We start from the raw sequence: 14,048 nt of genomic DNA on the forward strand, positions 1-14,048 counted from the left end.
CAGCGAGTCTGAGTCTCGTACAATATCAGGAAGGCTATTCCAGAGTTTAGGAGCTAAATGCGAGAACGCCCTCCCTCCTTTAGTGGACTTAGATATCCTAGGAATGACCAGAAGCCTCGAATTTAGTGATCTTAAAGAGCGCGATGGATTGTATGGCGATAGAAGGTCTGTTAAATACACAGGAGCTAAACCATTTAGGGCTTTATAGGTCAGTAGGAATACTTTGTAATTGATACGTAACTTAATAGGTAACCAGTGTAGAGATGATAAAATAGGTGTTATATGATCATATTTTCTTGATCTAGTAAGAACTCTAGCAGCTGCATTTTGCACTAACTGTAGCTTGTTGATTGAGGATGTAGGACAGCCAGCTAATAAAGCATTACAGTAATCTAGTCTCGAGGTCATGAATGCATGAACTAACTTTTCTGCATCAGAAACAGATAGCATGTTGCGTAGCTTAGCAATGTTTCTAAGGTGGAAAAAGGCTGTTCTTGTAATATATGAAATATGATTTTCGAAAGTCAAGTTGCGGTCTAGTATAACACCCAGGTCTTTTACTGTAGTGGATAAAGTAACAGGACATCCTTCTAAATTAAAGTTGTATTGTAAGGGATTTTGTGGGTAGTTTTTTGGACCAATAAGTAGTACCTCCGTTTTATCTGAATTTAATAGCAGGAAATTACACGTCATCCAGCATTTTATATCATTTAGACACTCTGTCAATTTAGATAAGTTAGTGTTTTCATCTGGTCGTGATGAGATATATAATTGAGTGTCATCAGCATAACAGTGGAAATTAATTCCATGTTTTCTTATAATATTACCAAGTGGCAGCATATATATTGAGAATAGCAGAGGGCCTAACACCGATCCTTGCGGCACTCCATAGTCTACTGACGTTATCTTTGATTTTTCCCCATTTAGACAGACAAAATGGTAACGGTCTGATAAGTAAGATCTAAACCAGCTTAATGCCTGTCCCTGAACACCAGTGTAGTTTTGTAGTCGATCCAGGAGTATTTTATGATCGATAGTGTCGAACGCAGCGCTTAGATCGAGTAGAACTAGTATTGAGATACAGCCTTGGTCAGAAGCTAAAAGTAAATCATTTGTAATTTTAACTAGCGCAGTTTCTGTGCTATGATGCGGTCTGAATCCCGACTGGAATTTTTCATAGATATCATTTTCTTGTAAGAAAGAGCACAATTGAGCGGACACAATTTTTTCTAGTATTTTAGACATAAATGGAAGATTTGAGATGGGTCTGTAATTTGCTAAGTTATTTGGATCTAATTGCGGTTTCTTAATGAGAGGTTTTATTACTGCCAGCTTGAATATTTTTGGAACATGACCTAAAAATAAAGACGAGTTAATAATATTAAGAAGAGGCTCTTCGACTACAGGTAACACTTCTTTCAGTAGTTTAGTGGGTATTGGATCTAATAAACATGTTGTTGGTTTCGATGCAATGATAAGTTTATTTAGCTCTTCCTGTCCTATAGTTGTAAAGCGGTGTAGTTGTTCTAGAGGGGCCATAATTGAGGCTGAATCATAAGACATCATAGAGGATTGTATATTTACAATTGTGTTTCGGATGCTTTCTATTTTCTCATTGAAGTAATTCATAAAATCATTACTACTATATTGTAATGGAATATTTTGCTCTGGTGATGTTTGTTTATTTGTTAGTCTAGCCACGGTGTTGAATAAAAACCTTGGATTATTTTGGTTATTTTCTATTAGTTTGCGGAGATGCTCAGCCCTTGCTGCTTTTAGAGCCTTTTTATAACGTGACATACTGTCTTTCCACGCGATTCTAAAGACCTCTAAATTAGTTTGTTTCCATTTACGCTCTAAGTTACGAGTTTCTCTCTTGATTGCATGCGTAGCACTGTTGTACCATGGTGCTTTAGTTTTCTCTCTTACCTTTTTTAATCTAATTGGTGCAACAATATCTAGTGTACTAGAGAACATGGTGCTCAAACTGCTAGTCATTTCCTCTAGTTCATCTGTTTGTTTGGGTGCACTGCGCAGCTGAGATAGATCAGGTAAGCTATTTGAGAATCTATCTATAGTGGTTGGAAGGATTGTTCTGCCTGGTCGATAACGTTGCGCAACGTGACAAATTTCAGCAGTACGTATTATACAAGTTACCATGTAATGATCAGTGAGATCATCACTTTGCGGTATAATATTTATATCAGTTGGATTGGTTCCATATGATATAATTAAATCTAGTGTATGATTTAGACGATGAGTGGGACCACTGACGTTTTGCGTGACCCCAAAGGAGTTTAATAAATCTGTAAACGCAGTCCCTAACGCATCATTTGTATTATCTACGTGTATGTTAAAGTCTCCAACAATTATTGCTTTATCGACATTGACCAATAGATCTGAGAGAAAGTATGCAAACTCTTTTAGGAAATCAGCATAGGGCCCTGGAGGTCTATATAGGGTAGCCAAGGCTAGAGATAATATGGATTTGTTTCTTGCATCTAAGAGCGTAACATTTAGCACAAGTACTTCAAACGAATTAAACCTGTGACCTGTTTTCTGAGTAACATTAAGAATATCTCTATAGATTGTTGCAACACCGCCGCCACGACCGATCAGACGGGGCTCATGCTTATAACAGTATCCTGGTGGAGTGGACTCATTTAGACCGAAATAATCATTTGGTTTAAGCCAGGTTTCAGTAAGGCAAAGTACATCGAAACTATTATCTGTGACCATTTCATTTACAATAACCGCCTTAGGTGTGAGCGATCTAATGTTTAGAAGACCTAGCTTTAGAAATTGTTTTTGTTCACTGATATTTAGATTTTCTGGTTTAATTACAATAAGATTTTTGCTAGATCCTACACTAGATTTATTGTTTGGCCTCACTAAGCGAGGAATAGACACAGTTTCTATATAATGTTCTACACTACTTATATCAATTAAGTTGGGACAGCAAAGACTGTGATTTGGACTTTGACTTACTAGTCATATGGTGTGTAACGTCTTGGAGATGTTGTCCGACAGAACAGCCGCTCCGATTCTGCTGGGGTGCAGGCCATCAGCGCGGTAGAGCCTAGGTCGCTCCCAGAACAGATTCCAATTATTTACAAAGAGCAGTTTCTGTTCATTACACCATGACATTAACCATTCATTTAGAGCAAATAATCTACTGAACCTTTCTTGTCCTAGTCGGTACGTGGGAAGCGGTCCAGACACGATGATCGTTGCTTCAGGCGATGTGCTGTGAACCGTCTCGATCAGGCTTCTGTAGTCCTTCTTCAGAACCTCCGTCTGCCGCAGCCTGATGTCGTTCGTCCCGGCGTGTAGGACCACAGCTCCGACGCGCTCGTCACCGCTGTTTTAATGCACATCTGTTTTAATCCTTTGGCTGCGCTGTCGCTTTTCAGAGCGCCCTTAACAATGCACGCTTCCTAATTCGTCCCACCGAGAGCAGAGACTACATTACCCATACACCCTTGAGTTTTACAAGTGAAAAGAGCATGCGTCGCTTTTGCCGCTGTCAGTAGCTACGTTTACATGGACTCAATCGGAATGAAATCAATACGATTGATGAATCTGAACAAGGTGTTTACATGAATGATAAATAAAGTAATCGGGTTGTTATGAGCGTTTATATGTCACAAGTTTCAAATCGGATCTGATTTTTTGACATGCACAAACTGCACGAATATACAGAGTTTCCCGCTGTTCGCGCATAAATATTCTCCTCTATTGTTCTTTATTTGTTTTAAACATTAGACGTAGTATTAATTCGTTTCTGGTCATAATTTAGAGCATATTAACCGTTTTGCCGCGCTGATCACGAAGTAAAAATGCCCCTCCCCGCGGCCAAAACCAGGCGTCTGTGGATGAGAATCCACAACAAGGACTGGTGGGACGTTGTCCTGCTTCACTTCACATACGCGCGAGTAAAATGAGAATTTTAGAATGACGGGAAGCTTATTAATATGACACTTTATTCAACAGGAAAAACAGCTCGTTCCGCGCGTTATAGGCTACTCATTATGTTTATTTAACGTCATTGCACATGTGCAGTCCTTTCAGTTTCGGTTTTCAATCAAGTGTTTACATGTTCTCTCGATTGGATTACATAAGGGATGAACGACCCCTTTCAATCCGATCGAAATGTCATTCGGATCGAGCTCAATCGGATCGATTAAGGTGTTTACATGAGGGTTTTTTAGTCCGATCGAGCCGTCAATCCATTATAAGTGTCCATGTGTCAATCATGGTGTCAACTCAACGTGGTCAGGAGAGGGAGTGTGAAACGGGTAAAGAAATGAATGAACCATAGCAAGACTCATGTTTATGTTCTACTGTTCTATGGTTATGTTATTATGTTTTATAATTTATTTCATGTTGCCTACATTTTGTTCAAAATGTTTTCAATACCCTTTTGCACATTTTATTTATGTTCAGTAGCTCTTTCTAGCTCAAGCAAATCCACAATTAAATTATTGTTTATAAGGTCGTCTGTTGACTATATATATATATATATATATATATATATATATAAAAAAAACCTTCAATATAGTTGTTGTTACCCCAGGGGAGGAGGGGAGTCAGCAAAAAAAAGAAAAACGAAAATTAATAATAGAGTACCGGCACCTCTTTTGGGCCACTTAAAGCACTGCTTATGTGAATGAGCTAATATGCTAATTTATACATTCTCTCTTCAGCCCCTCCCACAATAAAGGCTGGTCCTCAGTCTGTGTTGGTTCATATTAATCAATCAGTGGTTCTGGAGTGTGTTGTGAATGGAGTACCCACCCCACGCATTACCTGGAGGAAGCATGGATCCAACCTGGCAGGAAACAATCCCAGGTCAGCAGCACAGATCACTTCAAAGCATTTCATAACTCAATTGTGTTCATGGGAAATAACAAACGCCCTATACGTTTAGATACAGGTTTGGTGAAGATGGTTCACTCCACATCTTCTCAGCCCAGGTGACCGATACGGGTCGCTACCTTTGCATGGCCACCAACCAGGCGGGAACAGAGCGCAAGAGAGTAGATCTTCAGGTTTATGGTAAGTTTAAGCAATACATGCAATACTGTAATTGTACATATATTAAATATGATTAAAAAAAACAGTGTAGTTATTGTAACTAAATCTAAAAACTATTAAAAATACGTTTTGATAAACAAAATAAAGCTGAAATTAAATAAAATATAAATATTAGATGAAAAACTTTTTAAAAAAAGCTTAAATGAAAATTAGGCATTTTGCTTTGGCAAAATATATATGAAAAATAAAAATGACAAAACCACATAACAAAATTACTAATACTTAAACTAAATTTAAAATGAAAACTAAAAAGAGAAATTAGCTATTTTTTGCTGTACTGAAACACAACCCTACAACTTAATTAATATCAGTGCCGGCGGTATGGGGGGGGGCATTAGGGGGCAATGCCCCCCCAAATGTCTTTTATAATCCCCCTAAATTGAATTATGATATAATTTACAAAATAATATCAGTTTAATTTAATTCACATTTCAGTGAGAAATAATAAAAATATATGTCTACAAACTGCTTATTAGCTGAAAATATAATAAAGCCGACCTAAAACCACAGTGTGGCGCTGTGAGAAAACCCACCTGCCGCCCCCCCAATCACTTGCACGTTAATAGCCTACATGAATGAAATGACTTTCAGTTGGCGCGAGATTCCTGACTGCATTCAAAACAAAGCAAACATATGAAAACTGATAAACTGTTTTGATAAAGGTAACTACATGATGCTTTTTTAATGGTAGGCTACTGTAAACGCACGCTTATGTTAGAGCAAAGCAGAATAAAGATGTGTAGCTGTTTTTCTCTCTTCCGCCAGTGAGATAGCAGTTAAACTACTATCCTGTCAGTGAGAGACTGTGTGCATGTTCGTTAGCTTTGTTTATAATAAAGCTGTGGTCAGAGTCGGTCTTGCAATTTTTTTGTATAGGCCTATTTAACCCTTATTTAATCAAATTTCTTAAGAGTTGCACGTCTTGCAACAATGTGTAATGGTTTATGTGTTTATTGTATGGGTTGCATCACTTCATGGTAATAGCTAACAGAAAAGGCAGTAGCAATAATAAATATAGGATATCTGATATCCGAAAAAAAGTCCCCATACCTAGTGCCCACCCATTGAAAATAAATGCCCCGTGCTGAGCGCAGTCTGAAGCCAGCTCTGATTAATCTAGTTCAAATCGCAAACAAATGAGTTTTGAACTGCTTGTTTAACACAAGATAACAGTTAGAACTAATCAACTCACTATATCTACAGCATTGGTTCCCAAACTTTTTGAAAGCATGGCACCCCTTTGTAGCATTTTTTTTTCCCATGGCACCCACGGTACATACATATGTTTAATATTATTATGAGAATAGCATTTAAATGATCAAATTGACTTGTTTTATAAAACAACTTGAGAGAAATAAGAATATAAAAATTTTTTTTTAAATTTTTTGTCATTTAACCACTTTTTACACCCACTGAAGTTAGCTGAGCAGCGTGTGCAACATGCCAAAGTCACATACATCCAATCAAAGAAAATGGTATAAAATGAGAAAAACACATTTCAAGAGATTTATCATTGTACTTCTATGTGTGTAAATGTTTGTGGATTTATCATAAAACCTCAGAATTTCATTATTTTGCATTGTTCATGATGACTGAGTGATTCTGAGGAGGACACCAAAGGCACTTTATAGTGATTTTGTCCCATATGTAAAATTAAATCCAGTGGAGCAAACAACAAATGGAAGCATAAACAGCAGCATGAATTTATTATGAATGCATTACAACAGACATAGGCCTAACACCGTGTCCTAACCAGACACGCCGCGACACACGATAAAAGGTATATTTTTCATGTTAATCAGAGTTTTTGTCCTAACCAGCCGCGACACGCGATGATTCTATTTTACAAATATTCTATTTCTGCAACTTCGCGGCTGGAAAAACAACAGAAAGTATGATAATCTCAGGTACTGTTTATGTGCTTTATTTAATGTTAAACGCGTCTGTGTGAGTTTGAATATAATGTTTTGTATTTTATATCCGTACTGAAAGCAACAATTCACCTCAGATCTTCAAAATAAATAAAAGTGAACAAAAACGTTCAAACTGTCAACTCATAGTTAACAGACAAGTGTATTTCAATAATAGCTAATAACAGACTCCAATTACATTTTTTCTTTAGTTTCTCATTTGCTTTGTTCAAACCTGACCTTCTAACTTAAAAAAGTGAAACTAAAATATCTGTGCATGGAACTGGGTTGCGGGCATTTTTATGGGATACATGTGCCTGCTTTTGCGAGTACAACCTCTTGATAAACGGGGGTAGATCAAGGATAGTGCAACTCGTAGATCGTGCGCCATTGACAGGCGCTGCGTTTTTTGTTTTTTACGTATCCCAGGGATGAGAACGCTAGCGCATCTTTGCCCTATCCTGTCAATCTCTGTGTGATATATAAAACTGAGCGCGCACCAGTACAGAGGGCAGAGCTGAGTGGTGGGGCGATTTAAACTTTAAATATGAATGAAATATATCATTGTTGTTTCGCTTATTTATATCCGATTGGACATGCTCATATTATGTTGGTGTTTTTATATATTTTCTAAATATATACTATAAAAAATATTATATGATAGGATGGTTATTTTATGGCGCTTTTCCACTGCATGGTACGGTTCGGTACGGTACGGCACGCTTTGGCGCTTTTCCACTGCATGGTACGGTACGGCTCGGCTCGGCTCGGCACGGCTCACTTGTGGCGCTTTTCCACTGCATGGTACGGTACGGTATGGCTCGCTCTCTGTTGAGGTTCCAAGCGTACCGTACCGATACTAAAGTGTGACGTGGAAGCACTGTAGATCACAGATTGGTCAGACAGACAGAATCGTCACTGTCAGCGTCATTGTATTTGCGAGATATCAAACCTGCTAGATTTAAATAGCCAGTAACAGCCACCGCTGTAGCACCTGTTTTAAAACTACTTGCTTGACTTGCTTGAAGAATAAAAACTTCCAAAAAAGAAATGGCTGAATCGTGGTCAGTGGACGAGAAGCGCAGACATTCCTCTTGTTGGTTGCCGAGGAGCGGATAAACTATAACGATCAGTCATAATCCCACTTTGAAGCGGTACTAACTGCAGTGGAAAAGCAACCGAGCTAAAGCGAACCGAGCCGAGTCGTAACACGCAGTGGAAAAGCAAAGCGAGCCGAAACGCGCCGCGCCGTACTGAGCCATACCGAGCCGTACCATGCAGTGGAAAAGCGCCATTACTGTTCAAGTTGGGAAAAAGCTGAGATTCTGTGGCACCCCTAGCCAGTTGTCACGGCATCCACTTTGGGAACTACTGATCTAAAGCTTACAGTCTTTATTTTCAGTCCTGTATTTTCAGTCTTTTCATGTACATTTACACATTCATGCATTTGGCAGACGCTTTTATCCAAAGCAATTAGCACTGAATTCAGTTCATGCATTCCCTTGGTATTGCTAGCATCATGCTCTACTGTTTGAGCTACTGTTTTTTTTATAACTGTTTCATATATTGGCTCTTTGTCCAAGCAAATGTCCTAATATACAGTAAGCACAAATATTCTCTCCTTCTCTAGTGCCACCCTCCATTGCCGAGGGTCCAACTAACATCACTGTGACGGTGAACGTCCAGACCACGCTATCCTGTGAGGCCACTGGCATCCCCAAACCCTCAGTCAGCTGGACCAAAAACACCCAAGCCCTTAACACTGACCAGAACCAGAATATGTACAGGTTCAGCCAGGTTTCCTCCCTCTCCTCTTATCTCCTCTTACTGTAACATCAACCAAATGAGCATTACTCCTGGTTTGGGACACAATATGACCTTGATGCTCAACATTGCACAGATTCATGTTTGTATCCAGGTAATCAGTTTGTAATCTGTCCTCAGGCTTTTGTCTTCAGGCTCTCTGGTTGTCATCGCACCGACAGTAGAGGACACAGCGCTGTACAAGTGTGTTGTATCCAATGAGGCAGGCCAGGAGAGCAGAGAAATTCAGCTGACTATACATGGTGAATCCGTATTGCCATATATGACATCCATTTACATGTGTGGTTCCATCCGAAATTCCATACTTTTTTAAGTATGTGCTTATTTTGAGTACAAAAGTATTTACTCTGCAGGAGCTAAAAAGTATGTTATATTTCTATATAGTATGATTGTGTATAGTATGACTGTGATCCGGATATACTATATTTGGCTTGTTGTCACTGTCATGTGACCTACCAGTGTCACTTCACTACTATTCGCACTACTCTCCTGTGGCCTCATGGGATAATAAAGTGTCCAACATATGCACACTCCAGAATCTCGCTGGAAGAAATAGGTCATTTGGTTACTTTTAGCCTAGTCTTTTATGGGTACTGTGAATTCAGACATACTTTTTTGGTACATACTGTTTTTCATACATAGTAGGGAAGTATGCGATTTCGGACGCAGCCAACGTGTGCATTTCAAGAGGAAGTAATATTCATTCCCTTCTACAGTTCCTCCTTCTATTGCTGATGAGGCCACAGAGCTTGTGGTGAGCAGACTGTCCCCAGTGGTCATTGGCTGCACTGCATCCGGAGTGCCTCATCCTGTCCTATACTGGAGCAAAGACGGATTGAGACTAGCTAAAGAGGGAGAGGGCTATACGATACTACCGTCAGGTTAGCTTTATGTAGTTATAGTGAAAAAAAGGAACAATTGATGTTTGAAGTTAATCTAAATGTTACATTTCTATTTCCTTGGTTTCTCTCAGGTCCTCTTGAGATCACAGCTGCAGATCTGAGTCACTCAGGCCGTTACTCTTGTGTGGCCAAGAATGATGCAGGCACCGCACACCGACACGTTCAGCTCACAGTACACGGTATAAGATATGCAGAAACACTTAAACATATCATGCTTTTAAATATGCCTCTTAAATTTATTTTTGTCTAATAAGATGACAAATAACAAATGTCCATGTGTGGCTCCACATTCATTTCTCTCTATACCATTTTTGTAATTTGGATATTTATGCAATTAATAATTGTATGCATTTACATTTTACAGAACTTCCTGTGATACAGTCACACCCATCAACACTGGATGTGATTTTGAACAATCATGTGACCCTGCCCTGCAGAGCAACGGGCTCCCCTCACCCAACTATTACCTGGCAGAAAGAGGGCATCAACATTTTTACCGCAGGTGAAAGCAAAATCTGGCATGCCATGGAGATAAGTGACTTACAGGGGGGGTAACTGGTAAAGTAAAGACTTTACTGTAACTTTGAATCAATTTAATGAAATTTAATTTAATCTTTCTTTAAAAAAAAAATCTTACTGACCCTAAACTTTTGAATGGTTGTAATTATTATTTAAAATGTAATGTTTAATTATGAATTGATTAATTTAATTTCCCTTTAAATAATTTGACAACTTAATACCATTCATCATCAGGAGGTGGTTTTACAGTGCTCCCCAATGGTGGTCTGCAGATATCTAAAGCCAGAGTTGAGGATTCTGGAACCTACATGTGTGTGGCTCAGAATCCAGCAGGCACTGCACTGGGGAAAACCAAACTCAGAGTGCAAGGTTAGGCTCACACATAGGCTGTAAGGAAAATGAAGATGTCTGTAGGAAATGGTCTCTCAAATGTTATAAGTTTCACTTCTCTTGCAGTGCCCCCTGTCATAACATCAGACATAAGGGTGTACACTGTGGCACTAGATGCATCTGTAACTCTGCAATGCCACTCAGAGGGTTTCCCCACTCCTTCGATCACCTGGTACAAGGACGGGCAGCCACTGAGTGATTCTGTGCACCACCGGGTCCTCAGCACAGGGGCGCTGCAGATCGCCTTTTCCCAACCTGGAGACACAGGCAGATACACCTGCACTGCTGCGAATGTGGCTGGAACCAGCAGTCTTGAGATGAGCCTAACTGTACACAGTGAGTCAGTGGGATACTGAAATAGATAGACTGGTTTGAATAAATGGCTTCACTATACAGAGTGATTTAGGGGAAAATTGGATGGATGGACGAATATTTACATATTATAATTGACTGATAATATTGTTTAGTGCATTGATCATCTGGTAGAGTAACTTTTATTTTGTATTATAATTTTTTTTATTAACATTGGTAGATTTTTTTATTATAATAATTTGTTTATGTTATTAATAATAATAGCAATAATAATTTATTTTATGATTTATGTGATAAATAGTAATAATAACAATCATGATTATCTTGAAGAAGAACTTTTGTCAAGTAGAATATTGGTAGAATATTAAGCAGAATGTTGGTAGAATATATATATATATATATATATATATATATTTTTTTTTTTTTTAATTAGTTGATGTTATTAGTAATTATAATTTATTTAATGTTGTATGTGAATAATAATCATGATGATCCAGTAGAATAACTTTTATAAATAGAATGTTTTAATCATTTTTAATAATTATTTGATTTATGTGATTAATAATAATATTAATAAGGATTTTTGTTTAAATTTGTCTCATGATTAATATGAATTATAATAATAATAATGTCATACATTTAATTATTTATTTCTTCTCCCTCTCTACCTTAGTACCTCCTTCCATCCGTGTTGGAGAGTCAGAGGTGTCGGTGGTGGAGAACACCCAAGCTTTGTTGACCTGTGTGGCAGATGGGGTCCCACAGCCCACCATCACTTGGGAGAAAGATGATATTGCACTTATCGAAACCACTGGAGAATACACAATCCTCCCCACAGGAGAGCTGCTCATAGACACTGCACAGGTGAGTCCCAATCTATAAACTGCTTGCATTCAGAGTGTTTACAAATTGTGACAGTTTGTGTATGTAGCCTGAGGATTCTGGAAGTTACACGTGTGTTGGAACCAACTCAATTGGGCAGGACAGTCGCACCATTGATTTGTCCATCCACACACATCCAGTCTTCAATGAGCTCCTTGGGGATGTGGCTCTCAACAAGGGAGAGCGCCTCCTGCTGACCTGCGGCGTCACCGGCATCCCTTCACCCAAGATCACGTGGGCATTCAACAACAATATCATCCCTGGTATAGATAATCCCTCAAATTGAGCCTACAGATATCCCCAATTTGCATCTCTGTAGTTCTGCACCTTTAGTTATGCTGCATGTGTCAATAGGCTGTTATGTGAGTTTCAGGAAAATATTGTTTCTGCCAACAGCCCAGTATGGTCGTATTAATGGCCACAGTGAGCTTGTTATTGAGCGTGTGAGTAAAGACGACTCAGGCACTTATTCCTGCATGGCTGAGAACAGCGTGGGATCCATCAAATCTCTGGGATCTGTCTATGTTAAAGGTATACATCTGGTAATCTTCAATTAAATGATGACCTATTCTGCTTGTCCATTGTGAAAAACTTGAATCTCTTGTCCAATTTCTCCAGAACCACCAATAATAGACGGAGATGTTCATTCAAATCACATTGAGAACCTGGGAGGGAATGCCATACTTAACTGTGAGGTGCGAGGAGACCCTCTGCCCACCATCCAGTGGAGCAAAAAGGGCATCAATATCCAGATAAGCAATCGAATCCGTCAACTTGACAACGGATCTCTAGCCATCTACAGCACAGTGGTACACAAACACAGCACAACAGTCCTGACTGCACACTACAGTTGCAGATACAACTGCACAAATGAAAGCATATAATCTGCTCTGCATTTATATGTTTTAAAGGGATGATTCATCCAAAAATCAAAGTATTCATTTTTTACTCACCCCTATGTAGTTCCAGAAGATATATTTCCGTAACTTTTGCAACAGAATGCTAATCATATCAAAGCAAGAATGCTAATCATATCAAAGCAAATGATATACTGAAAAAAGTTTAAGTGCCTTCCTGAGTCTAATATCTGCCTTATATTTTCTGCTGTGTGTAATACGTTATATTAGTTATTTTTACATTTTCTGCATATTTTTCCCATTATTTTTACCACGATACAAGAGGGTTAATATAGTTGCTACGTTTTTGCCATCTATCCTAGGATATCCTATCCCTCATTTTCTAGATGTTTTGTATTTCTGTCCTTTTGCAACGTTTATAAATAATTAATGGTATCGATTGTAATATTTGTAGATCGAAGATGCTGGAAATTACATGTGTGTGGCCACAAATGATGCAGGAGTGGTGGAGAGAACAGTTACACTGACCTTACAGAGTAAGTCTACTGTATAAAACAAAAATTAATCCTTTAGTTATTAATTTGCAGTAAAAGTCAAATATAATAATCACACATAAAATAAAAACCTTAATAAGGATATTAAAAAAAGCACTTGCTTGTGTTGCTTCACTCTTGACTCTTGACTCTTGCTCTAATAACATTAGTGATATTCCATAGGTTCTCCTACCATCACAGTAGAGCCAATAGAGACAGTGGTAGATGCTGGTTCCACAGTGGTGCTAAACTGCCAAGCAGAGGGAGAGCCTGTGCCTGTCATTGAGTGGTCCCGTCAGGGGCGTCCCCTGTTGGGTAATGAGCACATCACCACACTGAATAACGGTTCTCTTCGGCTCAGTAGTGCTCAGAAAGAGGACACAGCTGAGTATGAGTGCGTTGCAAGAAATTTGTTAGGCTCTGTGCTGGTACGCGTGACCCTAACAGTGCAAGGTGAGCTTAGGACTTTTGTAATTATTTGGATTATAATGCAGTTAGATGTATTATAATGGGGGATTGAATTATGTGTGTTTCGCAGTTCATGGAGGTTTCTCTGAATGGATGGAGTGGGGAGCCTGCAGTGTTTCCTGTGGTACAGGAGTGCAGAGGAGACTGAGACAGTGCAATAACCCATTTCCTGCAAATGGAGGACGCCACTGCATTGGTTCAGCAAGAGAAACACGCAGCTGTCAAGGCAAACCTTGCCCAGGTAAATTATTATACCTTTTCATCACTTTTGCTACTTTTGCAGGGCTCTACATTGTGAGCATTTCACCATTTGTGAGTAAAAATTGTACTGTTTGCAAAACTGATTTTTTTTTT

At 38.8% G+C, this 14,048-nt stretch overlaps 1 protein-coding gene across 3 annotated transcripts in view; it reads left to right on the forward strand.

The window, feature by feature from the left end:
- hmcn1 (hemicentin 1) overlaps positions 1–14,048 on the forward strand; it is a 113,155-nt gene that overhangs the window by 87,059 nt on the left and 12,048 nt on the right. For all 3 annotated transcript variants that reach the window (XM_077220048.1, XM_077220047.1, XM_077220049.1), the window contains exons 73-88: positions 4,707–4,851; positions 4,931–5,058; positions 8,638–8,794; positions 8,952–9,073; positions 9,548–9,712; positions 9,805–9,912; positions 10,098–10,235; positions 10,487–10,621; positions 10,709–10,978; positions 11,628–11,818; positions 11,886–12,099; positions 12,233–12,367; positions 12,455–12,645; positions 13,148–13,229; positions 13,410–13,679; positions 13,765–13,935. In XM_077220048.1, coding sequence (XP_077076163.1) covers positions 4,707–4,851; positions 4,931–5,058; positions 8,638–8,794; positions 8,952–9,073; positions 9,548–9,712; positions 9,805–9,912; positions 10,098–10,235; positions 10,487–10,621; positions 10,709–10,978; positions 11,628–11,818; positions 11,886–12,099; positions 12,233–12,367; positions 12,455–12,645; positions 13,148–13,229; positions 13,410–13,679; positions 13,765–13,935 — 2,622 coding nt within the window. The remainder of the gene's footprint in view (positions 1–4,706; positions 4,852–4,930; positions 5,059–8,637; positions 8,795–8,951; positions 9,074–9,547; positions 9,713–9,804; positions 9,913–10,097; positions 10,236–10,486; positions 10,622–10,708; positions 10,979–11,627; positions 11,819–11,885; positions 12,100–12,232; positions 12,368–12,454; positions 12,646–13,147; positions 13,230–13,409; positions 13,680–13,764; positions 13,936–14,048) is intronic.

This window comes from Siphateles boraxobius, unplaced genomic scaffold, assembly GCF_051911475.1.
Source record: "Siphateles boraxobius isolate OS27281-9 unplaced genomic scaffold, OSU_SipBor_1 8, whole genome shotgun sequence".
Taxonomy (NCBI): Eukaryota; Metazoa; Chordata; class Actinopteri; order Cypriniformes; family Leuciscidae; genus Siphateles; species Siphateles boraxobius.